At 48.2% G+C, this 25,015-nt stretch overlaps 8 protein-coding genes across 8 annotated transcripts; 4 read left to right on the top strand and 4 right to left on the bottom strand.

Annotated features, from left to right (window-relative positions):
• Positions 1-57: 57 nt before the first annotated feature.
• Positions 58-1,567, bottom strand: BDCG_04759 (uncharacterized protein). The gene is made up of 2 exons (XM_045420398.1): positions 829-1,567; positions 58-745 (listed from the first exon to the last, which is right to left on the bottom strand). The coding sequence occupies exons 1-2, from the start codon at positions 1,462-1,464 to the stop codon at positions 698-700; spliced, it is 684 nt and encodes a 227-aa protein (XP_045276517.1). The 5' UTR covers positions 1,465-1,567; the 3' UTR covers positions 58-697.
• A 365-nt stretch (positions 1,568-1,932) lies between these two features.
• BDCG_04758 (ADP-ribose 1''-phosphate phosphatase) lies at positions 1,933-3,258 on the bottom strand (the record flags this gene model as incomplete). The annotated part of the gene is made up of 3 exons (XM_045420397.1): positions 2,818-3,258; positions 2,659-2,717; positions 1,933-2,547 (listed from the first exon to the last, which is right to left on the bottom strand). Exons 1-3 carry the CDS (start codon positions 2,882-2,884, stop codon positions 1,933-1,935), a joined length of 741 nt encoding a protein of 246 aa, XP_045276516.1. The 5' UTR covers positions 2,885-3,258.
• A 191-nt stretch (positions 3,259-3,449) lies between these two features.
• Positions 3,450-4,753, bottom strand: BDCG_04757 (MIF domain-containing protein; the record flags this gene model as incomplete). Its single annotated transcript, XM_045420396.1, has 2 exons — positions 3,450-4,231; positions 4,361-4,753. The coding sequence occupies 2 exons, from the start codon at positions 4,751-4,753 to the stop codon at positions 3,566-3,568; spliced, it is 1,059 nt and encodes a 352-aa protein (XP_045276515.1). The 3' UTR covers positions 3,450-3,565.
• Positions 4,754-5,149: 396 nt separating this feature from the next.
• BDCG_04756 (tRNA-dihydrouridine synthase 1) lies at positions 5,150-8,213 on the bottom strand. Its single transcript, XM_045420395.1, has 2 exons — positions 7,921-8,213; positions 5,150-7,808 (listed from the first exon to the last, which is right to left on the bottom strand). The coding sequence occupies exons 1-2, from the start codon at positions 8,029-8,031 to the stop codon at positions 6,225-6,227; spliced, it is 1,695 nt and encodes a 564-aa protein (XP_045276514.1). The 5' UTR covers positions 8,032-8,213; the 3' UTR covers positions 5,150-6,224.
• Positions 8,214-14,080: 5,867 nt separating this feature from the next.
• BDCG_04754 (uncharacterized protein) lies at positions 14,081-16,186 on the top strand (the record flags this gene model as incomplete). The annotated part of the gene is made up of 2 exons (XM_045420394.1): positions 14,081-15,182; positions 15,243-16,186. 2 exons carry the CDS (start codon positions 14,081-14,083, stop codon positions 16,184-16,186), a joined length of 2,046 nt encoding a protein of 681 aa, XP_045276513.1.
• Positions 16,187-17,004: 818 nt separating this feature from the next.
• Positions 17,005-21,096, top strand: BDCG_04753 (tRNA processing endoribonuclease Trz1; the record flags this gene model as incomplete). The annotated part of the gene is made up of 2 exons (XM_045420393.1): positions 17,005-17,019; positions 17,284-21,096. 2 exons carry the CDS (start codon positions 17,005-17,007, stop codon positions 21,094-21,096), a joined length of 3,828 nt encoding a protein of 1,275 aa, XP_045276512.1.
• A 484-nt stretch (positions 21,097-21,580) lies between these two features.
• Positions 21,581-23,328, top strand: BDCG_17011 (uncharacterized protein; the record flags this gene model as incomplete). Its single annotated transcript, XM_045426179.1, has 3 exons — positions 21,581-22,391; positions 22,456-23,093; positions 23,232-23,328. The coding sequence occupies exons 2-3, from the start codon at positions 22,576-22,578 to the stop codon at positions 23,326-23,328; spliced, it is 615 nt and encodes a 204-aa protein (XP_045280995.1). The 5' UTR covers positions 21,581-22,391; positions 22,456-22,575.
• Positions 23,329-23,387: 59 nt separating this feature from the next.
• BDCG_17010 (uncharacterized protein) lies at positions 23,388-23,591 on the top strand (the record flags this gene model as incomplete). Its single annotated transcript, XM_045426178.1, has 1 exon — positions 23,388-23,591. The coding sequence occupies one exon, from the start codon at positions 23,388-23,390 to the stop codon at positions 23,589-23,591; it is 204 nt and encodes a 67-aa protein (XP_045280994.1).
• Between the last annotated feature and the right edge of the window lie 1,424 nt (positions 23,592-25,015).

The raw sequence follows: 25,015 nt of genomic DNA, 5'->3' as shown, positions 1-25,015 counted from the left end.
TGACAATCACTGTTCCATGCATGAATGAGATGGTGATTGTGAAGCGTGGAGGAGTTTGAAGAGCGTCGCATCGCATGTTTGAGGTTCGAGCCACCTCCTGTCTCTCCCGTGTCTGGGAAGGAAGTTTCTCAAGCCTCACGCCACGACATCTTGTTGGTAGACTTGACCATCCTCGACGTATCTGGTTTTTAGTAAGTGTGGTCGAAAATAGTTAAGTTGTACAGAGTATTGTTGGTTGCTCTCCAGCACTGTTGTATAACCGTTGGATTTTTGTGGCTAGGAGTTAGTTTCGTTTTGGGGTTGGTTGATATCATTCCTTTGTACGGAGTAGCTGGTAGACATCTACCGCCAACAATTGCGGGCCATTGAATCAATCTAATATTGAATTATTGTGTCTACTTTGCACCATCTTCATCATATTTGTATTATTTCGCAGTCAGTTTTCAATTCGTTTGTAGCTGAACGGCCCTCCGTATATCCTCCCTGAACGCCATACTCCAAAATCCTCCCTTACCCGAGTTGCAGGTGAATATACATCTGTAGTTGATAATTGCAATTGAGTTCGCAAAACTCCATCCCTCTACGCCGTGTAATCAAAATCCCATCCGAAAACAGCCGCTTGGATCAAAGCCAACGTGCACACTCCGTAATCCCAACATTTGGCATAAAAACTCTCATCTGTAGACTTCCACGCCCATCAAAAATCAAGCACCATCTGCGGAGCCAATTTCTCCAAATCCTCAACCTAAAATCCCAAAAAGGATTAAACCCCGTAAATAAGAGAAAGCCAAAATGAAGGGAAAAAGAATTTAAGAGAAAAAAGCATACCTCCAAATAACTATCAACCTTCGCCCGCGCCCTCCCGCTCGCATCCCGACTACCAGATTTACTACTCTGCCCTTCTGTCCTCTCATACGCCGCCCGCGCCAACGCCTCCCGCACAAAGATATCCACATACTTAGCCACCACCCGCCCGGCATCTTTGGCGATCTTCGTCTTGTCGTCCTGGAAGTGCCGGTGCAGGAGCGTCGTGAGAAGTTTGGACGGTATCTGTGGGTCGGAGGATTCGAGCACTTCGCGTGGGTCTACAGGCTCAGGCTCGGTGATTTCAGCGAGGATGTAGTCTGGTTCGCCGGAAGGGGAGCGGGAGTGGGATTCGTTATCTGATGATGTGCTGACGAGTGGGGATGTAGGGGAGCCATGGTTTGAGGGGGTTCGGGATGGTGTGCGTGAGACGCGGATGTCATCGTCACTGTCGTTATTGTCAACTGTTGAAGATTTTCGACGGGATATGGTGGAAGAGGAAGCGGTGGATTTTTGCGTTGTGGTTCGGGCTGTGGACTTAAGATTTGGTTTTGACTTTGTTGACGCTGATGAGGGTTTCGATATGCCGCTCGCTGTTCGCGGGCGGGGAGGATTGAACGGAGGGCGTTTCCGTTTTGGTAGGGTTGTGGGACGGTCCATTGGCGTATTGTAGACGAGCGGCTCTCTATACAATGTTTCTCAGTTGGTTGCATCCTGATGCCATTGGAATCGTTTGAGTTATCTGCTAATTGAAGCGAACACGCGCTTGTCGCGTCTCGGGGGGTGAACAAGACCACGTGACATGAATCTCATAAATAACTACTTTTTTCATTTCTAGCATGAATTTTTCATGAGTAAATACTATAGAGCAACAGTAGCCATGCTCCGTGAACGGGATCAGTGGAAGGAGGACCTCGAATTTCATAAATATCCGACCCATACCCGCCGCTCAACATCAGCCATGTAACAGGAATTCAAGCGTCTAACCAATGTGTTGATTAGGACATTGGAAATGGAACCTTAGAAACATTCATCTCATCAATTGAAAAGTTAACCCCCTTAGATACATAAAAAAGGCAAAGCGCCCTTTTTTAACGTAAAAGTACATGTAACTATCCCTTCCCGCCCTCATTCTGACTCCCCCAGCGGCCTAACAATCGTCATTGCCAATCCCGCCTCCTCCAAAACCTCCCTCGTCCGCTCCCAAGGCACCCCAAAGAGTCCCGCATTAAATCTACAACCCCACAACTCCCCCGGCTGCTCTACTTCATCATCCCCAACCGCAACCGCAGTCGACGTCGTCGTAATAGTAGTAGAAGGAGCAGCAGCAGCAGCAACCTGCCTCTTCAGATCCGCCATAGCCAACCTCGTATTCTCAAGAATGACATCAGGCGGGCTCCGGTTCCGCGGGCCGTAATGCCATGATGTGAATAGGCAGATGATCCAATGCTTCCTCCCCGCCACCCTTGATAAGAATGTCGCACCGGCTCCCCTGCCGCCACGACCTCGTCCACGCCCGCGTCCCTGTCCCCGGCCACGGTTTGATAGCGATGCTGGTCCTGTCTGGGGCTGCGGCTGCGACTGCGGTAGTGGCTGATAGTCCGCTGGTTGTGGTGGGATTATCAGCGCCGTGCCCTCTGGCAACTTGAGAGCGCGTAGCTGCGGGCCTGTATGTGTTTGTGTTTGCGGGTGGGAGAGATATTGTTGACAGTGGGCGCGGAAGATTTGGTAGGCGGCGGGAAACTGCGGGACAAAGAAGGGGGTTGAGGGGGGTGGGTTTGTCAACAAAGATGTGTGTATTGTGTAATTATAAAATTCATCCGTTCATGTAAATATATATATATATATACATACCTTCTCCCTAAAAACCTTCGCGATGCCTTTTCCCCACGACCCCTGGCAGTTACATGCATCTATCCATGGGCAGAGCAAGTCAGCAAGGGGGAATAAACAAATCGCAAACCAAAGGAGAATAAGGAGACAAATAAGTATCTTGAATAATAAAAGGCGTACGAATCAAAGCGGTGCCCTCCGGCGCATCAAAGAGATCACCCTCGATTTCAGTGATGATGCTCATCATGTATGAAAACTGGACAAAGCTGACCCGGGTTGAATTGGTTTAAATAGTTGCCGCGTTTTCTTCTGATGTCACAAGGGAAGAAGGAAAATATTGTGCATGGAGGTGAATTTATGATGGGGGGAAAGGTGAGCAGAAATGCAAATAACAGGCTGTTTATACGGGTTATTTATTTGAATAGAAATTAATGATAGGAATCACCAAAACAATTTCATGGCATTGTGAGGGGTGACGCTGCTCTTCATTTTCTTCGTCTTCTTCTTCAACTCATCATTTGAGTAGTCTATTCATTGCACATGCATGCGCCTATGATAATAAACATATTCACCTTGTTTACAAACAAGGAAAATGTTGGAGCAGATATTTCATATCCCATGCGAAAATCAGAACCGGTCAACACATTCCGCACAGAAAGGGGCTTAAAAACCATAGGCCGATGTGATGGCACATCAGACGTGCCAGCTCCATCTCCTTTCCACGAAACTATATACATTGCGAAGAATACTATTTACCTAACTCAACAGTCTTTAGAATGGGTTTCATAAATACTAAAAGACAAGGGAGAATAAGAAGAAGTAAATGACTATAAGGAATCGATAAGCCCCACAGCCAACCCGGCCAGCTGTGTTTCTTTGGACGAAAAGGAGAGAAGAATACGCATTTACAGAGAAAAAAAAATCATTCTCAACGGAAGAACAGCTGCTTGATACTCTGACACTTCTTAATGACGCGGTCCCTACCCCTGAATCCCACCCGCCTGGGGGAAGCAGGCTCTTCCTCCCCGTCGACTGGCAAACCGCTTTCGCCATTATTATTGTTAGTATTATTATTATTGTTAGTATTATTATTGGTGGTGGTATTACTATTGTAATTGCTATTATCCAAACTCTGCAACCCATGAACAGGAGTATTAGGCCTGACAATGCTGTTATTGCCGTTCGACGTGCTCGATTTCATTCTGCGACTGACGGTGTGCGAGAGGGTCTTGAAGATGCTATGTTCGTCATTCGAGGTGCGTTCGAGCTGGTCAATCTCGTCGCGGATGGTAGAGCCGTTTGTGGCAAGGTTTTCTTCCGCCATGGATTCGAATTTGATCACGCCGCGGTTGCTGGGGATGTCGAAGATGTCGAAGATGGCGGCTTGGATTAGGACGGTATGGCGCAGGTTGGTTATGGGTGCGATTGAGCATGGCAAGGCGGAGACGGTGACCAGGTAGGCGGGCTCGTAACTACTAGCAAGCATCAGGCAGCAGTTGTGTTCGACGCAAAGGAGGATTGAAGCCTCTGGGCGCTGGAAGATCCGGGCGAGGTTGAAGGAGAGCTCTGAGAGGCTCTGGAAGTCATTTTCCAGCTGTATTTAGATTGGATGTCGTTGGTTAGCTTGACCATTTCCTTTGTTTTACTGTATTTTTTTCCAAAAAATTTTCATGTCAGGTTTCAAACTGCAGGTAATCAAACAGGAGGACTTTGTATATCTTACAAAGACATTCGTCTTAATCTCAACAACAACGACAGAGTCCAGATTGATCCGATGTCTAGGGTTATGATAGGGCTCTCTAGAAGTGAACGCTTCGTTGAAGTATTGGCTTCTTTTCCTCGCGATGTCTAGCTGGCTGAGGGACTTGCTCAGGGGCCGGTTTGGATTCCCATCAGTAGGAGTCCCGCGAGTCAGCTCCTTGGTGATGCTGATTTTGTTATCGTGGAGCTTGCCAGGGCCCTTGCGTAGACGTCGACTGGGCTTTGTGGAGAGACGCTTGTTGGGGTTAACTGGGTTGCTTTGGACGGAGGAATTGAGGGAGGCCAGCGTTGGAAGCTTTTCTATGGGAGTTGGGTCTGAGAGACAGCCTGAGTGGGAGCGGGCTGGTGATGCCATGCTGGGATGAGTAACAAAGGTTCTTCGTTTTTTATAGACTAGTGGTGTACAGCAGGAGTTCTTGAGGTGGTAGTAGTTGATGCAGAGAAGAGATTTTTGTTTACTGCAGCAGACAAGAGAAAAAGGAATTGAGATGAATGTTCTTCTTGTGTGTGATGATGATGATACCTGAACCTGTTGACTTGTCTGCACAGTTGTCTGAGAGACCTGCAGTCCTGCAGTCATTCACTTTGCTTGTCTGTAGCCAGACTGAAGAACAGGCCGACATCTAGAGTGATACCAGAGTGATAATGAGGATGATGAAGGCGATGATGGCAATATTGTTTCTCCATGGGGTATGAAACTGCAGAACTCCCGCAATAATTCCCAACTAAAATGCGGGAAGGCGCTGGGGGACAGAAATATCCCAAGTAGAAGAAACGAATCTATATATATAGGAAAAAGAGAAGGAACCATCAGCCTGGATGTATTGGGAAGAACACTCAATGGAAAGCCCATCAATGTATGGAGAATGTGCATTGTGAAATGCAGACGCAGATCCCCTGGAATTCATGGAGTAGAGTGATTTATTTCAGGTTGAAAAGTAACAATAGACTCAATTTTGTAATATGAGAAATGAGAATATGATGAATAAGAAGGTGGGATACACCTCCCCCCATATTTGGATGCAAGGAACTGTATGTGTAATTTTTGTCAGTATAGTGCTCTGGAGCTAAAGGAAATCAACTGTCATTATCAAACAGCCTATGCAGTGGTTTCTAATCCAGCCGTATATCAACAGGAGGCGGATATGGCGCTTCAATTGGGTATATATTAGACAGCGCTCGTCCACATACAAACTTATAAACAAAACAAAAATGCATAGTTATTCGCCTATCCCAATCGACCGTGTGGTATGAGAAAAATAAAAACCTCTATGCTCATTTTTTTCTAAATTTATCCAAACGCCCGCTTCATGGTTTCGAAAGTCAAAAACAACCAACTCCGTCTAGAATGGTGTAGGTATGTTGACATGCTTGTCGATCATGTAAAATATTCCAAGGGTAGGCTGGGTGCCCATGCACATATCGACTGCGCCTGGGTAGGTTGCAAATTTCGCGTATCCGTAGGATATTATTTCGGGTTTGATTTTTCCATCTTCCCTTCTCTTCAAGGTCAAAAGGGCATATAGTTGCAAAGTAGCTGATACCACTAGGCTGGACATGTTCTCGTCAATGGGTGTGTGAAACTGTGAAACACATGGGCGAGTAGGGACCGGCATGTGGGTACATAATGTTCGAGCCACGCGGGGCAGCGGCCTAACCATCCACCTAGCCCCACGGGATGCTATACATAACAATGCCCACAAGGGCCAGGAACAGTAAACTGCACATGGACACCCATTTGGTCGAGTCCTCCTGCTCTGTTGTAGACTTGTAGCCCACAAAACTCAGCCACTGACCAGCTTATCCGCCCCATCGGACGTGTGGGTTCAATTCTCCTTATCAGACCCGCTCAACGCCCCATCGGGCGTTTTCCTCGCAACTCCGCTATCACCATCAACAATATTGCCCTTCGCCGCCTCCACCACCTTCCCGGCTACCCCTTCGTTCTTCTTGGCAAGAATATCTCTCTTCTTAGGCTGTATCGCTCCGATCTGCAGCGCCTCCTCTGGCAGCGGCCGCACGTACGGCTGACATACCCACCAAGGCCGCTTGTATTGTGCCACCGTGGCTTTCGAGCTGGGACAGGTTTCGTCTTCTTCTTTTCCTTCTCCTCCCTGTGTTTCAAAACGCTCCGGGAACATTTCGTACTCCTGCAATCCGGCCTGGACGGCCCCTTCGACGAGTGAGACGATTTTTTCGATCTCCGGCATCCGGCTAGCGCGGCATTTGGAGAGCGCGTCGCGGATGTGAGTGTGTTTGGAGATGAGGGGGCGGAGGAGTTGGAAGAGGTGGCCCTGGATGGAGACTAGGTTGGGTGAGGTGGGTTTGGCGGCCTCTTTATTTCTTTTGCGTTTCTTTTTTGGGGGTTCGGCGTCGTTGCCTGCGTGTTTTTCGTTTTCGTTCTTTTCTTCGGCTCCTTCGGCGGGTAGGAGGGCGGGAGTAGAGTCTGAGTGTGCAGTGTTGTTGCTAGCGTTGCCGTTACTGGAGGAGGTGGCAGGGGGAGAAAACACATAGAGCGGCTTCCTCACGGGCGGCGGGACATCAAGGACATATGTGTAGATAATATCCATGTACCGACGCAAGACGAAATCAACACGATAACCCCCCTTCCCATCCCTCCCTACCCAATACCCAGGACAATCACCGCTGGCGCTCCGTGCCGGCGGCGTGGTGAATATCGTCGGGTCACACAAGTTCCCCTCCGCACTCATCACCCCATCCGCCCCCGTAGCCTCCAGACACCTTTCAATATCCCCATGGTTCAAAATATTCCCATTTGCGAAAATAACCGTATCAGGCGGTAGGTTATCTCGCAAATAGCGAATATAAGACCAATCCGCTAAGCCGGTGTTATGCCCCTTTTGCTCCCGCCGGCGGCCGTGGACGGCAATAATGCTCGCCCCGGCGGAAAGTATCATCCGCGCATACTCCAACGTCTTCTCCTTGGTCTCCTGGATACGGAACTTCGCCGTGACGGGGATCGAGAGCTCCCTGTGCAGCGTGTTTATGAGCTTGTAGATCAAGTCTGGATGCTCTTGGAGGAATGCGCCGTAGTGGCCCTTGCGGGCGATCCCCTGCGGGCAGCCTAGGTTTAGGTCGACGGCGTCGCAGAAGGGTTCGACGGTGCGGGCGGCTTGGAGGAGGTCGTCTGGGTCGTTGGCGCAGAATTGGACTATGAGGGGTCGGTCGAGGGCGGGGTTGCCGTCTAGATATCGGATGTCGCCGGGCAACGGTGATTCCCCGTCGTCCGTACAAGGTGACCTTGGTGGCTTTGGACGAGTCGCTTCGAAATGCTGCAAGCGATAACCAGGGCTTTCCTTGAAGAGGCGCGCATGAAACATGGGAGAGTAGGCGAGAAGGGGATGAGGGGAATTAGAGTCCATGAAGGATCGAGTGAGCATGCGCCATGCCTATCGTCCCCATATAAAACCCAATGAGCTTACAGTCCTCGCGATCCATGTAGAGACAGATGTAAAGTTATCTGTTTGGCATATTGACAGAGAAGGGCGCAGATCAACTTACAAACTCCGACCTATCCACCATGGGAGCCAGGATCATCTTCGGGCTTCCCAGGCTCTCGTAAAACTCCCTACCGAACAACTTCTTCCTTGTCGGCTCTGGAGGGGCGGCCATGCTGGATGTTTGGAGGGCGCGCCTCGCCCCCGACAGGGCCCTGAGGAAGCGAGAAAGCGCAATTTTGACCTGTTGCTCGAAATGTATTGATCAAGATGGCAAGCAAACAAGCGTGTCATAGATTCATATCAAAGGGTTATGTTACTCGTGGTTATCATACTTTCCCTTTCACTTTCTATCCCCTCGTCCTTTTTTATATATATATATATATATTTTTGGCTGTTGAGATTGGCCATCCAACCAAATTAAGGTCGACACGGAGAAACTTTGTTCCACGGATAAACCCGATCGGGAACTTCTGATATTCTACGTAGTTATACTCTGAATAAATAATGCTGCATAAGTTAATTCTGACGGTTTGTAATCATGTTTAAGATTATCCTATTGCATGATAAGAGACCGTTAATGACATTCAAAAGACTGAAGAGTGTTATCTGATTGTTTTACCTAGTACTGTAGCTCGGATGTTACACATACTGTAACATGGCGGCGCTGAGTTGCTTAGGATAACTGGTCAACCAACCTGGATGCTACATATATATGGTAGAATTAAGAAGTAGTATGAAGGTTTCTATGCAGGAACAAGTAAGTCTTGATATATTCAGAACGGATCGTTGGCTCTCAGAATGTGAGAGCTATATAGAACTGTGTCAGAAGCTTGAGTTATTCCCATCCTCAAATCTTGATGCCCATATAACGTTTCAAACGGGCATAGGGATTCAGCGGATATATAAATATCTCAGCGCTGCAATCTTCGATAATCTCGCTCCCTTGTATAGAAGCGTTGGCACGGCCACTCGGATTCTGTGACAGCATCATTCTTCAAAAAATATATTTCAAATTAAAGAAGTGTATAGTGTAAACTACAACTGTTATAACAGTCAGTGAAAAACTTATCAAATTTACCGAGGAAGAGCCCTTTCGATGTCTGGATCTTTGAAAACGAGGTGGCAAGTTGAAGTCCAGCGGCAGAGGGAATATCCGAAAAAGTCAGGCCCTTATCCTTAGATTCTAAAATTACTCTCCGGATGTTGTTCAACAGTTGCTGGACAGACGGCTCTTCTGATGGAATTATTGTGTCACTCCGCAATGAGTCGTTGTTGAATTCATGTTGCCAGCCATGATCTGTAGTTATTGAATAGAGAGAAATAGAATAGAATTAATAATATTTCGGATATAGAGAGGGTGAGCAACAACACATAGAAGGAGTCCCCAAGGGAATTTCTTCGCTGTATGTCAATATCATCGGTTGCTGTTGTCTTAGACAACTGTGAAGAAAGGCGTGTGGCTTGCTTCTAGCTATATTTTCATAGTGGCTGAGCACAAGGGTTTCGTGGACGGTTTTTTGGGTTGGATTGTTCAAAACTACTCCTGCCCATGCCCATGCATCTACATGTATGTATGTACGGGACATGTACATGTACGTGTACAAGTAGGAAAGGAGGGTAGAGGATGCTTCTCCGTGGTGAATTGGGATTTGGCCTTGTTATCTGCCGGAGATTAATTATCATGTCTCCTTACGCAGCGTCCAGCGAGCGATGCATGTAATACACATAAACGTCCTGCATCTACTATGATAGGCTATAGTTTTCTCGCATCAAAAGCCGCACGGAGAGTTTGCTTGAGAGAAGGTGGAGGGGCATGAGTATTTCCGAAATAATGCGCTGTTGCTGATAGGTACCAAGTTAGCTGAAGAAAATCAATTGGGCCCTGGGGGTGGATGCGCATGAGACAGGGTGAGATCTTTATGGATGGATTGATCTTCCCGAAAGACAGAGCCCATGGACAGGCAGTTTTGGCCTGGACGTTGGCCGCAGCAGTCTTCAATTATTCGTCGTTCTGGATGACTTTTCGCCGTAGCGCATCCGCTGAAATGCTGATGCCTGATTACCTTCGCTTCGGCCGAAGTCGTCACGCCTTGGTTGTCAGCGCCAGAGGATGCAGGAAAAGACAACGAGAGAGGCGCACAATAATGGTAAGCGGATAAACCAAGTACATGTACATGTACACGCAGTAGCCGATTTCACCATCGCCCAAAGGGGCAAATATTTGACAGCTTTGAAGTGCCGGAGAGCGGCTTGGCAGCACTGGTTTAGCGTCGGGTTTATTTCTGTTTCTATTTTAAAGCATGACACAATCATTTTACGCTGTACCTGTACTCTGTACAGTAGTACTCCGTAGTTATGCCAAAGCGGTCTCACTCGCTGGCAGAGCAAATGTAGCCAGTTGGAGAAAGAGGCGGGCAGCCACCCTCTGACAGCTGGAACACAAGCCTGGTCAAAGTTTCGGCGAGGAGAGTAGCACAGCCCCCTTCTTCTCTTTTCCTCTCATGTTCTTGAGAAGCGTTCCTCGTTGGAACTTGACGCGGTCCAATCGGCTAGGAGCCGGCGTGGCTCAGAGCAGCAGGGATAGCAGGGATACAATCTCCCATCCCATGTTGCAGGGTGGTGGCCTTGGCCAGCCCAACAACCCGGAGGGACCTAAATCCAACTAAAATGAGAATGAATCAAGAGTTAACAGGCCTCTACACTAGGATGTTGAATATCACATTTGTCCTCTCACCCAACCAACCATATTTTCATGTGGAGATCACTGTGCCAGAGACATGATCATGTTATAGATTGATCAACTGGACAGAGATATTTGATCATGGTGAGATAGCTCTCTAGAGCTTTGAGTTTTCTTGTTCTTGTGGGCTGGTATGTCCCTGCAGTGCAATTGGTGATTTGGGCAAATTTGAGAGTGTTTCACACAGGCGATCTTGCAACAGCTTATGACTGTAAGATACACTCTATCACTGTTGACTCTATGTTCTCTTAGTTTGAGAGTTTTACAACTCATAATGAAGGAAGGGACTTACATGGTTCCACGGTCATATTCAACAGTACTTCTCCCATTATCAACATTCTCTCTGCCTGTGGATGGCCCGATGGTAAACCTCTCATCCAATATGTGACCTTCTCTTTTTTGTAAGACATGCTTTGATGTCTAAATGCATTGAACATCTTGAGCAAAGTACAGACCAATCAAAGTGATTGAATGGAACAGACATCCATGCTTCTTAGCATTGAGCAAAAGTTTTTACTACTGTGAGGCGGTCCCCAATTTCCAATCTAGCAGCACGCCGGGACCATAATGATATACTCTGCACCACGGAGTTTGGTCTCCAAGTTCCATGGATAAATCTTGAGAACGAGTTTTGCATATGCTTCGCACCTATTCACAATAAATCAACAGGGACTCAATAGTGGGGGTGAGAATGGGCAAGTACAATTCCATTGTCGCTACTCCACTGGCAGTATTATTGTACTCTGTAATGTACATGTACAGTCCATGCCATCAGGGTACTTCTCGATGTTGAGGCAGGATTGACAGTGGACACCAGCAGCCGCCGCCCCGACATGAGCTTACATCTCAACATCAAAGTGGACGTATCACCTGCGCCATTTCATGAGCTTCATTTTGAATGAATCGGCCACGGGTAAAACGAAAAAAAATTTGATGGTTTGGACTCAGTGCTGTATCAGATTAACAATGTTGAACTGTATGTTTTCAGCAGTAGCAAACTCACTGGGAGTAGCAGGCTGTGGATGACTTGCAGACATGGTGGAGAATGCGAGCTGGCAGATCGGTACACAGTCGAAGGCGGATCATGGTCACCACATAAGTTACAGGCAACAGATGGCTGAGGCATCAAGATGTGAAATATGGAACAACTAAGCTGTTAGTTCAGAAGTACCAATCAATAATTTCTCATACAGTCACACTAAATTCTATACAATCTGATTTGTTGATACAGATTCATGCTCTAAACATGCTCTTGCTGTCAACTTTCCCATCCATCATCTTGATTCATCTTCATATTCACTGTGAATGCGCTTCTCCTCTCCTCTTTCTCTCTCTAGTTCTAGCCCTAGTTTCTTGAGAGAGAAATATCATATATGGCTTCTGCAGGTGATTTCCAATTCTTCAATGTGAATGAGATTGATCTCGCAAATCAGTATAGAGCTTTCTATGAGACTCAAATTCTAATTAATTGCATCTGATTGGCAATTCTATACTGAATTATCAATTATGTTATTGTCAATGCTTATATGTAGGCTACTGAGGCAAAAGAGCTCAATCACCACCAGCGCACTGCTGGTAGAAGGGACTGACACTACTCTATTTCATGATTCTGTTTCATATTACTCTATTATCAACTCTTCAAGTTTTTAAATTCTCTACTTTTTACATATCAAATTCAGCTTTAAATCATTATCAAATTTCTCTGTTATTTACTCAAGCTTGTGTCTAATATCAGTGTAAACAAAAGACAGTAATTAAGAATAAAAATAGAGCTTCAAGATCAAGATCTGATTGTGCTGTACATAGTTGTTGTATGTAACTGATAAAAAGCTAGAGTTTCTATATCTCAATTAGGGTAAGATCAAATAAATTACATAAATTACACTAGAACATGCCAATACAGTCAATCTGTCATATAATCTAGTAGTTTTCGTGTATTTAATACGCTAAAATACACACTAAAAACCACGCTAATTGTGTCGCCGCCAGAGAGGGATAGAATATGAGACATTGTGACTGAAGTAGCATTGGATTTGGAGCACTCTGTCGCTGCCAATTTCTTCAAAAATGTAATAAAAATAGATTACAAGATTCAGACTCTAGTTCTCTCATTAATATTAGCAATAGACAGTAATTCAATAACAGTTAAAAAAAATCAAAAAATCCAAAGAGAACAGTACAGTACAAGTACAGATTAGCGGCAAGGAAGTCAGGACTGACTCAGCAGGCACTGGTGGGCCAGTGGTGGCACCCCGGGGGCCCCTATTGGCGGCCTTCCCTTTTTTTTTTAACCACAGTTTCCGCTGTTCAACAATAAAACGGTACCGGGGGCCCCGGGGTGCGCTATAGCGAATCATCGCCAAGCGTAAGGTGTCCACCCGGGGGATCCCGGGCGCTAATTCTAACTGATCTTAGGGTTAAGAACCCGCCCAGGTAAGGCCTACACCAAGTTCAGCGTAAGGCCCCAACGGTGGTTAGTGCCTTGCGAGACCGTGACGGCCTATTATTGGTAGGCTAGAATGCCAAGATAGGATGAGGGCTAGGAGGGTACACTTGCAAGTTGCATCCAGCCTGGAATAATGGATGGCTCCAGCACGTTTTCCTGGTTCAATAATAATATAATAATGGCGAGGGGAAGCGCAGCCAGATAAAGTTATCAACACCGGTGGGTGGTGGCCGTTATCGAAGTTTTTGACCAAACGGGAGGCAGGATAACCTGGAGGTTTATTGGTGAATGAATTGATATAGAATAGTTTCGTAGAACCATCAATAATGAGATGCTTGTGAAATGAGGTGGTGTTGGTATTATTCTCCCGTATTGTCCACGGATTCGGAGTCGTAAGAATACGCAGAATACGAAGCATAATTACATGCCAAGAGGACGCGTGTCCCAGCACAGACTGGCTGGCTCAGCCTCTAATAAGGCCCCTCGCTGTTCGCTTAGCCCGAAACAGCCCGGCGCCGTGTCTGAGACAGTGTGTGTGTGTGTGTGTGTGTGTAATGTCATAATGTACATGTACATGTACTGTACATTACGTGTAACAGGTACACTGTACCATTCCCCACCGATACAGACGGGTCACTGTGTACGGAGTATGTAAGCACGCACGCCTTCCAGAACTTCCACCATCGATCATCATCGTGAAACCTCATCTCGTCCCATCAACCACCTGCCATCAAACCACCCCGACAACGACACATCTATCCATCACCCACCCAACATCGAACCCGCCATTCATTTTGATATCTCTGCTATACCAACAACCCAATTCTTCTCGAGTTGTCTCCCGCCCTTCGATATTTCCCTTCGATATTTTCCCCCATTGCGAAGGTCAATTCCCCCCCTCCATAGCCCTAACCCCTTCTCGAGGTGTCCTTCCGCTAGATTCGGGTCGAACTATCCCCTTTCCCCTATATCGTCCGCTGAGACCGTCTCGCGCGCTCACATACACACCTTTTCTTTGCCACCCCCTTCTTCGTCATGGCTACTACGGGAGAATTGCAGCCGTCTTCCTCAACTTCGTCGTCCCTCTCCCCTCTCTCCCACGTGAACAGTTGTGTCGATCCAAATGATATCGACTCTTTTATCAACTATGACCAGTCAATCTACCCTTCTCCATCACTTTCCCCCGCTTCATCCAGAGCTAAAACTACGATGAACACGAGCCCTGTGTCAACTCCTACGGCAGGTCCGAACTTTTCATCCAACAGTAACACTACCACCACGAGCCAGCAATCGTCGTCCCAAGTTTTTTTCTCGGGTCCAAGCCATGAATATGATTCCTACAAACAGCAGACTGGCCTCCCTCCAGGCGGGTTAGCCAACACAATGGCTATTAACCGGAATGTGGGAATGGATTTGGGGTTTGGGAATCAACATAATTTCCTCATGCCGTCCGAGGCCCTTATAAACCCCACTCAAGAGATCGTTAACTTTGGTTCCTCGCCTCTGCCAACTATGCCATCATTCAGGAATTCCGGTATTGGTCTCGATTTGGAGCCTGATACGCCAACTGATTTCATGTTTAGTCCGCAGTTTACTACTGCAACTAATAAAGCCCAGTTTGTGGACCCCAATGCCCTGGGTGGTCACGAATTATCGACGCTCACCCAACCGAACCAAGTGGGACGCATGTATCCTGGAATGCATCAACAGCAGGCTGCGATGGCTAAGGCTGCCCAACATCAGAGACAGCAGGAGATGATCCGTCAACAGCAGCAACAGAATCAGCAACAGAATCAGCAACAGCAACAGCAGCAGCAGCAGCAACAACAACAACATGCTCGCCAAGCATCGAAGCCCCAAAACAAGGCCAGTCGTTCCAGCGATCCTGTCGTTGAAGAGCGAATTTCCCGTCTTCTGCACCAGATGAGACAGAGCAGCGTGACTACTACTGCCGTGAATGAGGAAGATTCCAAGCCCCAGAATGTTTCACATATCTCAAAACCGAAGAAGGACGAGGATGAAATGGATGAGGATGAACGCCTTTTGGCCAGTGAGGAAGGCAAGAAACTCAGCAGCAAGGAACGCCGTCAATTGCGAAATAAGGTCTCTGCTCGGGCATTCAGATCCAGACGCAAAGGTAACACCCCTCAATTGCACTTTTGTTAGTGAAATATTTCATCTAACGACTTGGAAACAGAATATATCGGCCAGCTTGAAGGAGAAGTAGCCTCCAAGACCAACGAGGCAAATGATCTTCGCCTTCAGAACCGTGCATTGGCGGAAGAAAATGCTCGTCTCATGGATCTCACACGCATGCTCCTGTCGTCTCCGCACTTCGCATCATTTCTGAACGACATGTCTATAAATGGTCTACCTTCTCCCCAGCCAGGGCAACAGCAGACTGCAATGCAGCCACCACCACAGCAACAACAGCAGCAGGCCCCGAAGGACCCCAATCCGTCTCACGTTTCTGCAGATATCCAAATGCAGAATAACCAACTCGGCTTGGCCATGGTTCCCGAGCAAGCAGTTGATTTCGCAGGGATGGACATGAATACCCCCGCCTGGAATACCGGCATCGACATAAGCTATAACAATACACCAGTCTTCGCTGTAATGGACGTCCCCGAAGGCCCTAATCTCGATAGTGCTATTTTGTCGGGCAAATCATCCAATTCTGTCGGGCCCCTCTCCTCATCCGAGGAAAGTAAAGAACAAATGCCGTCGATTGAAAGACCACCACTCCCAGCGGTTAATGATTCGGCCGAAAAAGAGGGAATGGAGAGTATGAAGCCAAATACTGAGATGGAAATCGATGAGTCGGATCCATCTCTCGCCCTGTTCTACGATCAGCCAAAGAGCACCAGCTCTCCAGCAACAGCACCGACGCTGACATTCGAAGATACGTTTGGTGGCATCACGCCGGAAAAATTGTTTACCCGAATCGATCTTGTCGTTGACGATGAGAGCTTCCCTAAGCAGCAAGAACAAGCAGGATCTACTGCCTATATCGGTGTCAGCACAGCGACGATGGTACGCTTTGACCAACTGTGTGCGAGCATAGAGGATGCATACCAACGCGTCTCGTTGGTAACTGCACACCTTGATGACACGGTGGTCGGCGATTCAGCGTCAGGTTAGATGAAGCAACAGAAAAATTCTTATTGAATTCCCACCCACCTGTAGCGACAGAATTTGATAAACGTTACCTTACTGTTCTTCATTGCGCCAATCTGACGACATCCCCTTTTTTCCTCACTGGCTTGCTATCAGACCAGTCTTCTCTGCTTCTGTTGTTTCCCTTTAGCGTGTTTTGACTAGTTTATTTCTATAAGAAATTTGACCTCTCTGTAGCTCAATTGTCCCCCCATATTTTTGTCTGCTAAATGCAGAATGAATGTGCGAAGCAAGCCGCTAGGCTACCTTAACTCTTTTTTCTTTTCTTACTTGTCTTGTTGGAGCTATAGAAATGGGCTATACTTTTCCCTCGCCCTGTTGTGTTTTTTCTTTTGTTCTTTTTTTTCTTTTCCTTTCTTTATTATGTCGTTGTTATATTTCGGTTATTAAGGGGCTGTTTGGAAGGAGTTCAGAGTTGCTCTTTTTTTTCCAATTTTCCTACTAGATACATATATATTTTGCATATGCCCAATTGACTTCTGCCCCCAAGTTCTCTCATCTATGTCAAACGCTGACCTAATTGCCACCCGCCGGCCTTCGTTCGCTCGCCGGGGCGATTTCCTTTTTATTTCCTGATCTATGTTTGTTTCCTATTTTCGTGATTTTCCTTCCTGCCTTTTCAACTCAAACACGTAAATAGGTGGAGATATATACACATAACTATATCTTATAACATGAATGAGGATGAAAAACTGTTCGGAATATAATACAATGGCACTAATATGGATGGATATATGTTGCGACTTGGTTGTATCAATCTTCCAAGGGCCTAGTTAAGCGTGATGAGCTGGTGCTTAGTCAGATCTGACTCACAACCCGCCTCCAGTTAAAAAAAAAAAAAAGTTGGCTCCGATAAACGACAAGCAACATTCAACATACGCAGTCCATTAACTATTCGGAAGAACGTGGGCTTTTTGCTTTCCTTTTACTTGATTTATACGGAGTGATGCCGTCTTCCTAAGCCACACACCTTATATTCTATAGTACTTCCTTTTATGTTCTTAACAAGTGGTCGTTAACTTGTTTGGGAGCTTACACCCTCATTCTCCGTATATCGCTAGCTGGTCGACATCCGTCGGCCTGACCGGGAAAATTCTGGCAAATTGGCGTCCCTCCGTGCCGCTGGAACGCTTCTGACGAATGCAATTCGCAGAACTTCCTTGTTCCCCGTTCCAGCACCGTATTCATGCCTCCTGAAATACAAGCCCCCTGGTAAATCCCGCCATTTCAACGCCAACGCCCGGCGCACAACGCCCAACGAGCTTCCATACAGAACCTCAGATTTCCCCAGGGAGCCAACCCTCGAACTCCCCATCTTCCTCGCCCCGAAACTCGATCCCTATAAACTAGGCGGCGTTCATTGGGATCGGTATCTCTTCTACGATCCCGATAACATCTCCCTCTACCCCGGTACGCGCGCCTTCGACTCCAAAGCCAGCGGCCACCATCCGATGATATTCTTCTGTGAGTTCATCACCACGCCCACGGCAGATACGCCGGGCACGTCCCTAATCATCCACTTCGATGACAAGCGTTATCTCTTCGGGCATATACCTGAGGGCCTGCAGCGGGCCTGCAACCACCGCAACATCCGGCTTTCGTATGTGACGGACATTTTCATGTCCGGGAGGACGTCGTGGACGAACAATGGCGGGCTGCTCGGGATCATTTTGACGCTTGCTGAGTCAGTGAATACCTCTGCTTGGTCGCAGAGGGAGGTGCGTCAAGCGAAAACCCTACGGTTGAAGAGGCTGGCGGAGCAGACGGAGAATCGGGAACAGTGGCAGTACTACCGGGACCGTATAGAGTTGCTTGAGGAGAGCAATAGGCGGCTTGCTGAGGGCTTCGACCTGAGGGGGAAGCTGGCTATCCATGGCGGGCCGAATTTGACGCGGACGGTGGCGACGGCGAGGAAGTTCATTTTTAGAACGGGGATGCCGGTTTATATTAATGAGTTTAATGAGTTTAGTAATGAGTTTGCAGTCGGGAAGGAGGAGGGGCAGGGGGGAAGGGAGGGGGAGGGGAAAGGAGAGGGATGTGAGAGAAACGTGGCGAAACCTACATGGACTGATTCGCATCTGAAGGTATGGGCACTCTCCGTGTCACCGACGTCTTCTCGTGGATCACCTGTTGGTTCTGCTGAGGATACGAAGAATGGCCGGAAGCGAAGTCTGGATGAGTTCCAGGAGGGTGCGGGTGCTGCTGCGGCTAATGAACTACGTTCTGAAGGGAAGAATGTCAGCGATTCCGACAAACGCGCGCAGGACCAAATAGTCTGCCAAGCAGTGGTGTCTGACATGTTCAATTCGGACTGGCGCCTCGATTCTCTGGTGGAAATGCGCCTCCCTGAGGTCCGGCTACCCGCGAAAATCTTCGTCCGCAACCGGGAAACTCACAAGCTCGAACCATATACGGGGCCTGTGTCTGACGGCACCCAGCCAGTTCCTGATATTCCTGTTTTGGTTCGGAAGCCATGGCCTGGCGCGATGACGCGGACTCTACCCCCCACTACCCCGTCAGACGTATCTATTTCCTATATTATTCAACATCATGATGTACGGGGGAAGTTCAATCCGGCGAAAGCCATAGCTCTGGGGGTCAAAAAGGGACCCAAGTTTGGCAAGTTGACCTCAGGCCAGAGCGTGGAGTCTTCGGATGGGAAGATAATCACTCCTGACATGGTTCTTGGAGAATCTCAGCCCGGCGGAGGACTTGCGTTTGTGGATATCCCCACACCTGACTACGTGGAGAATCTTGTCAATAGACCTGAGTGGACTACGCCAGAGGTGATGAAAGGGCTTGCAAGCTTTATTTGGATCCTTGGTCCAGGTGTTGGTAGCCATCCCCTCTTACAGGAATTCGTGTCTAAAATGTCCCAGTACAAGCACATCGTCTCTTCTCCGGATTACTGTCCGAATTACCTAGCGTTTTCCTTAGGTTCGACAGAGACTGCGCATTTCTCATTCATCGACAATGAACGTTTCCACTTGCCACACCATAATAATGAAGAGGTCCCACAGAAGACGTTCCTTACACCTGGACCTCTTCCTGATTCATCAACAAAGGACCCACTGAAGTCGGTGTTCATACCCGCACGTCCCAATTTACGGGTCGAGTTGCAACCGAAATTCCAGATCAACAGCAGCGGCGTTCATCAACCTCTCGATGGGGAAGGTATCAGGAATAATGTTTCTTTCCGAGTCAAGAGAGCAGCACGTGCGGCAAATCAGGATATCCAGAGTCCTCAGTTTCAGGAATTTCTAGAGAACGTGCGCCGGAATGTCCCTAACCAAGATGCAGAAATTATCACGCTGGGAACAGGCTCTTCCCTGCCGTCGAAATACCGCACTGTTTCTGCTACACTACTCAGGGTCCCTGGCGTTGGGAACTATTTATTTGACTGTGGTGAAAATACCCTTGGGCAGCTACAGCGCGCGTTCTCTCCGGAGGAGTTGCGGGAGGTCTTGCGCGATTTGAAAGTGATATGGATAAGCCACTTACACGCGGACCATCATCTGGGGACTGTGTCCGTTATCCGGGCCTGGCATGAAGTTACGCACGGAGCTCTGTCTTCAACAGCGCCCGTACCCGAACCAGAGTACGATCTTACGAAACTACTAAGTGAAAAGAGACTTTTTGTCGCCTCCGACGCGAAAATGATAGAATGGCTCGCCGAGTACTCCGGCATCGAGAACTACGGCTTCGACAAACTCCTGCCCGTAGAAGCCGACACAAGCTTCGGGGATAACTTCAAGTACAGCCATCTGAGCCGCGACCGCCAACCCATTCTCGACGAAAATGGGAACCCGGTGAAAATTCACCTCTCCTTCAACCCCGACCGGTCACCCTTCGCTACTCAACTCCAGCAAGCCACGGGCCTCAGCTCCCTCCTCACCGTCCCTGTCATGCACTGCCATGGCGCTATGGCTACGTCGTTCGTTTTCCCCTCTGGCTTCAAAGTCTCCTACTCTGGCGACTGTCGCCCATCGCGCGAATTTGCCAGAATCGGTGCTGACTCAACCGTGCTGATCCACGAGGCAACCTTCGAAGATGACATGCTGCGGGACGCCAAGGCCAAGCGGCATAGTACCTGCGGCGAGGCACTACGGGTCGCCGAACGCATGCGCGCGCGCAACGTCATCCTTACCCATTTCAGTCAGCGGTACGCGCACAAACCCACCGTCCCGCGCTTGAAGATCTGGGATGCTTCCAACTGCGGCTCTCCCTCCCGCTCTCCTTCCCGCTCTCCCTCCCGCTCTCCCTCCTCCCCCGCTGCGCGCTCCGAATCCGGATCCCCACAGCCCAATAGGCGCCCGCATGATATCGGGGAGTGGCGAGCAAATAATCCACCAGACGTCCCTGTTTCGAAGAACGACCTTGGCAATGACAATGGCAGTGACTATGGCAATGGTGATGGGCGTGGCTCTGGTTCTAGATGGAGAGACCAGATTCGCAGCGGGCCGGCGCCGGCCATGATGCAGCTGGACGGGGTTCCCGTTCCTGTCATCGTTGCCTTTGACCTGCTCCGCGTCCGTGTTGGCGATATGCTGTGTGCGCAGCGCTATGTTCCTGTTCACAATCTGTACTACGATTCTAGGCTTGCGCGTGCGGCGCATTATGGCGGGTGGAGGCAAAGAGAGAATAGGCATACGGAGGCGGATGCGGGTGCGGATGCTAGTGCAGGCGATGGGGCCAAAGAGAAGCAGAAGCCGTGGAAGAAAGGATGGATGAAGGAGGAAGAGGGGAATAAGGATAAACGGCGCGGTAAACGTCAGTCTAGTTCTAGTTCTACCTCTAGTGCTACTACTAGAGTTGATCATGGAGGACATGGAGAGGATGCGCCGCAGAAGGTTGCGGGGAGTATGGGGGATTAGCCTTGTGGGTTTTTCCTTTTCGTTCCCACCGTCTCTTCGGCCTGGGTTCTCTGGTTCTCGACCCCGAGGTCCATGGGCATTTAGATTTTTATTTTTCTGTTACTTTTTTGAGGCTTTGCTATTCTTTACTTATTGTTTTGTTCTCTTGATTTTGTTTTTTTAACCTATATTTTGACACATCACGTATGCAAGGAGACGCTGTACGATAGAAGTTTATTTATACAAGCCTGGCCTAGCTATAGACTAATAATATCTTCCATACATCCGTGTGCTGTGTACCTTCGCATCTGATCTGACTTCCTTCCCTCCGCCTCCGAGAACCGACAGTCGCTGCGGTCGGACCATTCATGGTCTTGATCTCAGGCTCCCGATAGATCACCGACGATCGGGATTCGCTGATTTCAGTTGCTGAATAAAATGAGCTAATGACTGGTAGTTACTTGTAGGCTACTGGGACAAAAGAGCTCAATCACCACCAGCGCACTGCTGGTAGAAGGGCCGATCAACCGCGGGACCCCCAACATTACTTTGTGCTGCTTACTCAGTCCAATTATACGCTCCATCGACGACAGGGCTAGAGGTTTATATCTCCGCCGCTAAGTCTACCGAGTCAGTGAAATGCATGTACTGCGTACTACTGTACTGTACATATTTTGATACCAGCTGATCAAAGTATTTATCGCTGTTTAATCCCGATGAACTCAGTACCACTCCTCTTCCGGGATCTATTAACTGCTACAGTTCAGGATGGTAGGTAGAGGTAATAGAACAGCATCAGTAGCCATTTCTATAGAACTACGCGGCTTCAAACACATTTTACTCAGCTTGAATAGTCCCCTGCAAAAAACACCCAATCCCATTCTTGCGGTGGAACCCAGAATTCAACATTGATAACGATAGCTGGGCCAGCGGCTAGCGGGTTTAGGGAAAGAGAAAAGCACCGAATGTTTCCGGGTTTAGAAACGGCGCTACACTTTTCGAAATATGGCGAGATAGTTGGAAGGAGGGGAGGGGAACGCGAAGGCTCCCTTCTTCTTAAATAATGGTTCCGGGAGCGTACGGTTTTGGGGTTCCTCTCTGGTTGACCACTTTGTCTGAGCTCCATGTCCCGCTCCTGGAATCAAATTCATTTCTGTAGAAGAAGGCATTAGGCTAATTAAATATCGTCCTCCCTGCTGTCCCTGCTGTCCCTCCGAGTTCTGTGAGATACTGTTCTCAAAAACTATTTTCTGCCGAAGCCGTAACTATGAGTGCAGAACGCGCAGTCACCACAAAGACCTATAAACTGAGCGATGGTATGTTGACTGCGCGAAGGCACAATCTCCAGAGCTTGATGCTAACTCCCTTATTCACATATAGGAAGCGTGATTCCTGCCGTTGGCTTTGGGGGAATGCAGTGTTAGCCCTGGCCATCCGCGCAGTGGCAGACATGACGCAAAATGAGCATCAACTAAGAAAGAAATATGTCGAATAGATGGCATGATCTTCCCGGATGAAGATAGGCCCAAAGTCACCGAAATCCTCAAACAGGCCATACTTGCAGGATACCGTTATATAGACACTGCACCAATGTATGCCACGGAGGACCTCCGAGCCTCAGGTGTACCCCGCTCCGAATTGACGGTCGTGACCAAGCTCGTGCAAACCCAGCATCATGACCCTAAGGCTTCGTTACGCGAGTCCCTGGCGAGGCTAGGTGTCGGTTATATTGATATCTTCCTCATGCACTGGCCCAATGCTTCGGGCGAAGACGGGCGATGGAGAAGCATTGAAGAAAGCCCCACGTTCGTGGAGACGTATAAGAAGATGGAAAAACTTGTCGGCGCTGAGTGTAGGAGTATTGGGGTGTGCAACTTTTCACAGAAGACGCTGGACGTGTTGTTGAAAGAATGCACGATTAAGCCGGTGGTTAACCTTATTGAAGTGCATCCATACAATCCAAATTTGAAGCTCGTTCCGTATTGTCCGGAAAGAGGGATTCGGGTAATCTCTTGGGGGTAGGTCGTCCTTTTCATTCGACCATCCCCGTCCTTCTTTGAGGGGTATAACTTCGTTATGAGTGGGATGATCCGCATGCACTCTTGTTAGAAAAGAACATCTGCTAACCATTCCTATCACCTACTCTAAACCAATAGACCTCTTGGTGGTGGACCGAAGAGTCTCTATTTCGATACCTCGCCTATGTACTCCCACCCAACCTTGACCTCGCTTGCATCTCGATATAATGTTTAATTTCCTGGCTGGTCAAGCGTGGCATCGTTCCCATTCCACATTCGGCCTCGCGGGCCCGGATGGACGAGAACCTGCGTTCGGTTTCCCTGACAGACCAGGAGGTAGAGCAGATAAGCAATATGCACAAACAGATCGGGCAGCGGAGGCTAATTGACTCCGTCCCATTTGCCTGGGGTGAAGTTCCTGGAAAGGGACACGCGATTATGGGTTGGACTGTGCAGGAGATGGGATGGGAGGACGCAGCGGGCAATGTGCTGGTTTAGCCGGCTCGCCCAAGAATAGCTGCTGAATGCTAGCGTTGTGGATGTAACGGATATTGTTATCCGGACAGCTAAACGTTCAAGGATCATGAGCATTTCCTGTTTCATCCGCCCTTTAGTATTTAAATTTTCGTTGAATTATAACCTAATGATAACCGGATATATTGATTTCTGCCAATACACAATTGGCAAACCGACAAACCTGCCCTAAAATAGATCTCATTGCCTGCCAACGGAGTGCGTGTCCAGGAGCATGGCATGGCTTACGCATCGGCTAGAGGATAAAACGACCTTGTGAGCTTGAAGCAAAATGAAAAAAAAAAGAAAGGAAAGGAAGAGAGTAATAGCAGAGGCCATTTGTCCATCTGGTCGCAGAGTAAGGTTGGGGTATATCGAGTTTCCTCTACTCATCGGCTGACGACAGCAGGGGGCATTGGGCGAATATCACCACCAACCTTTCCCCCTTGATTGCGCATGGGAGACAGCCAAAGTTTGGTTACACAATCGACCAAGGGGACAATTGCCAGTGACATCAGTAAATGAGTGAGTATATCACATCGTAGTACCTATAGCCCGCGTAGTGAGCGGGAAATGACGAAGGCATCGACTTCAACATGAAAAGGGATCTGAACGGCTGCCCGAGACGGTTTCATTCATTGCCATTGTTAAGAATCGTTTGAATCCACTGGTATGCTCGCTTGTGTTATGTCAGTTAGCTGAGAATATTTAGCATCGTTTTGATATGGTTGTTATTATCTCTCTCTCACTTTTCTTCACCTTTAACTCGTTCTCAAACCACTCTCTCACAGTCAAAAGACCCGACCAAACAGCTTCTTGAACCAAATCTTGTGCATCTTTTTAAATGTCTGCCTGAACAAGGGTTTCGCTCCTCGTGCGATAGAAAAAGGAAATTCTGGCCAAGCAGCGCGCGTTAGACGCAGGCCACTGTTCTCGTCAAAAATGGCAGTAAGACGTCTACCATGACTCCTCCTAATCAAGCTAAGTTAGGCGAATTCAGCGCGAGAGCACCGAAACTCCGAAAGACGAGCAGACCCTGCAGACAAAGGGGCCCGTCACGAAATAAATGAGACTTGACCTGGAAGTACAAGTTCAGCGAACTGTCATTCCCCAAGCAGAGCGATTTCTTGACGCATCTCCGCTGCGAGGTCAAAAATGGATACGTATGTGAAAAGTCCCAGTGGAATGAGCCAAGGAAAAGCCACGGCTGATGTATAAACTGTTGGCGTCCAAAGGATTACTATCGAGGGGTCCAGATGGGAGTAGCGAAAGTCGATTTCAACAGTCTGCCTGACGAGGCTATCGAATGTATGTTCCAATACCTGCGGGACAATGACCTGATGGATACGGAGCGAGTCGATGGATCTGTTATTCGGAAGGTATATGAAGTGAACGCAGAAATGAATATC

The sequence above is a fragment of the Blastomyces dermatitidis genome (genome assembly GCF_000003525.1).
Source record: "Blastomyces dermatitidis ER-3 genomic scaffold supercont1.5, whole genome shotgun sequence".
NCBI classification, from domain to species: Eukaryota; Fungi; Ascomycota; class Eurotiomycetes; order Onygenales; family Ajellomycetaceae; genus Blastomyces; species Blastomyces dermatitidis.
Note: the sequence above shows the minus strand (reverse complement) of the source record. Positions and strands in the feature narration are given on the sequence as shown.

Excerpts from the sequence above, each read along its gene's own strand:
- BDCG_04756 (XM_045420395.1), bottom strand. The coding sequence starts at position 8,031 with ATGGCCGCCCCTCCAGAGCCGACAAGGAAGAAGTTGTTCGGTAGGGAG. Across the intron at positions 7,809-7,920 it reads TGGTGGATAGGTCGGAGTTT|GCATGGCGCATGCTCACTCG; the intron begins GTAAGTTGATCT and ends TGGGGACGATAG.
- BDCG_04759 (XM_045420398.1), bottom strand. The coding sequence starts at position 1,464 with ATGGACCGTCCCACAACCCTACCAAAACGGAAACGCCCTCCGTTCAAT. Across the intron at positions 746-828 it reads AGGTTGATAGTTATTTGGAG|GTTGAGGATTTGGAGAAATT; the intron begins GTATGCTTTTTT and ends TTGGGATTTTAG.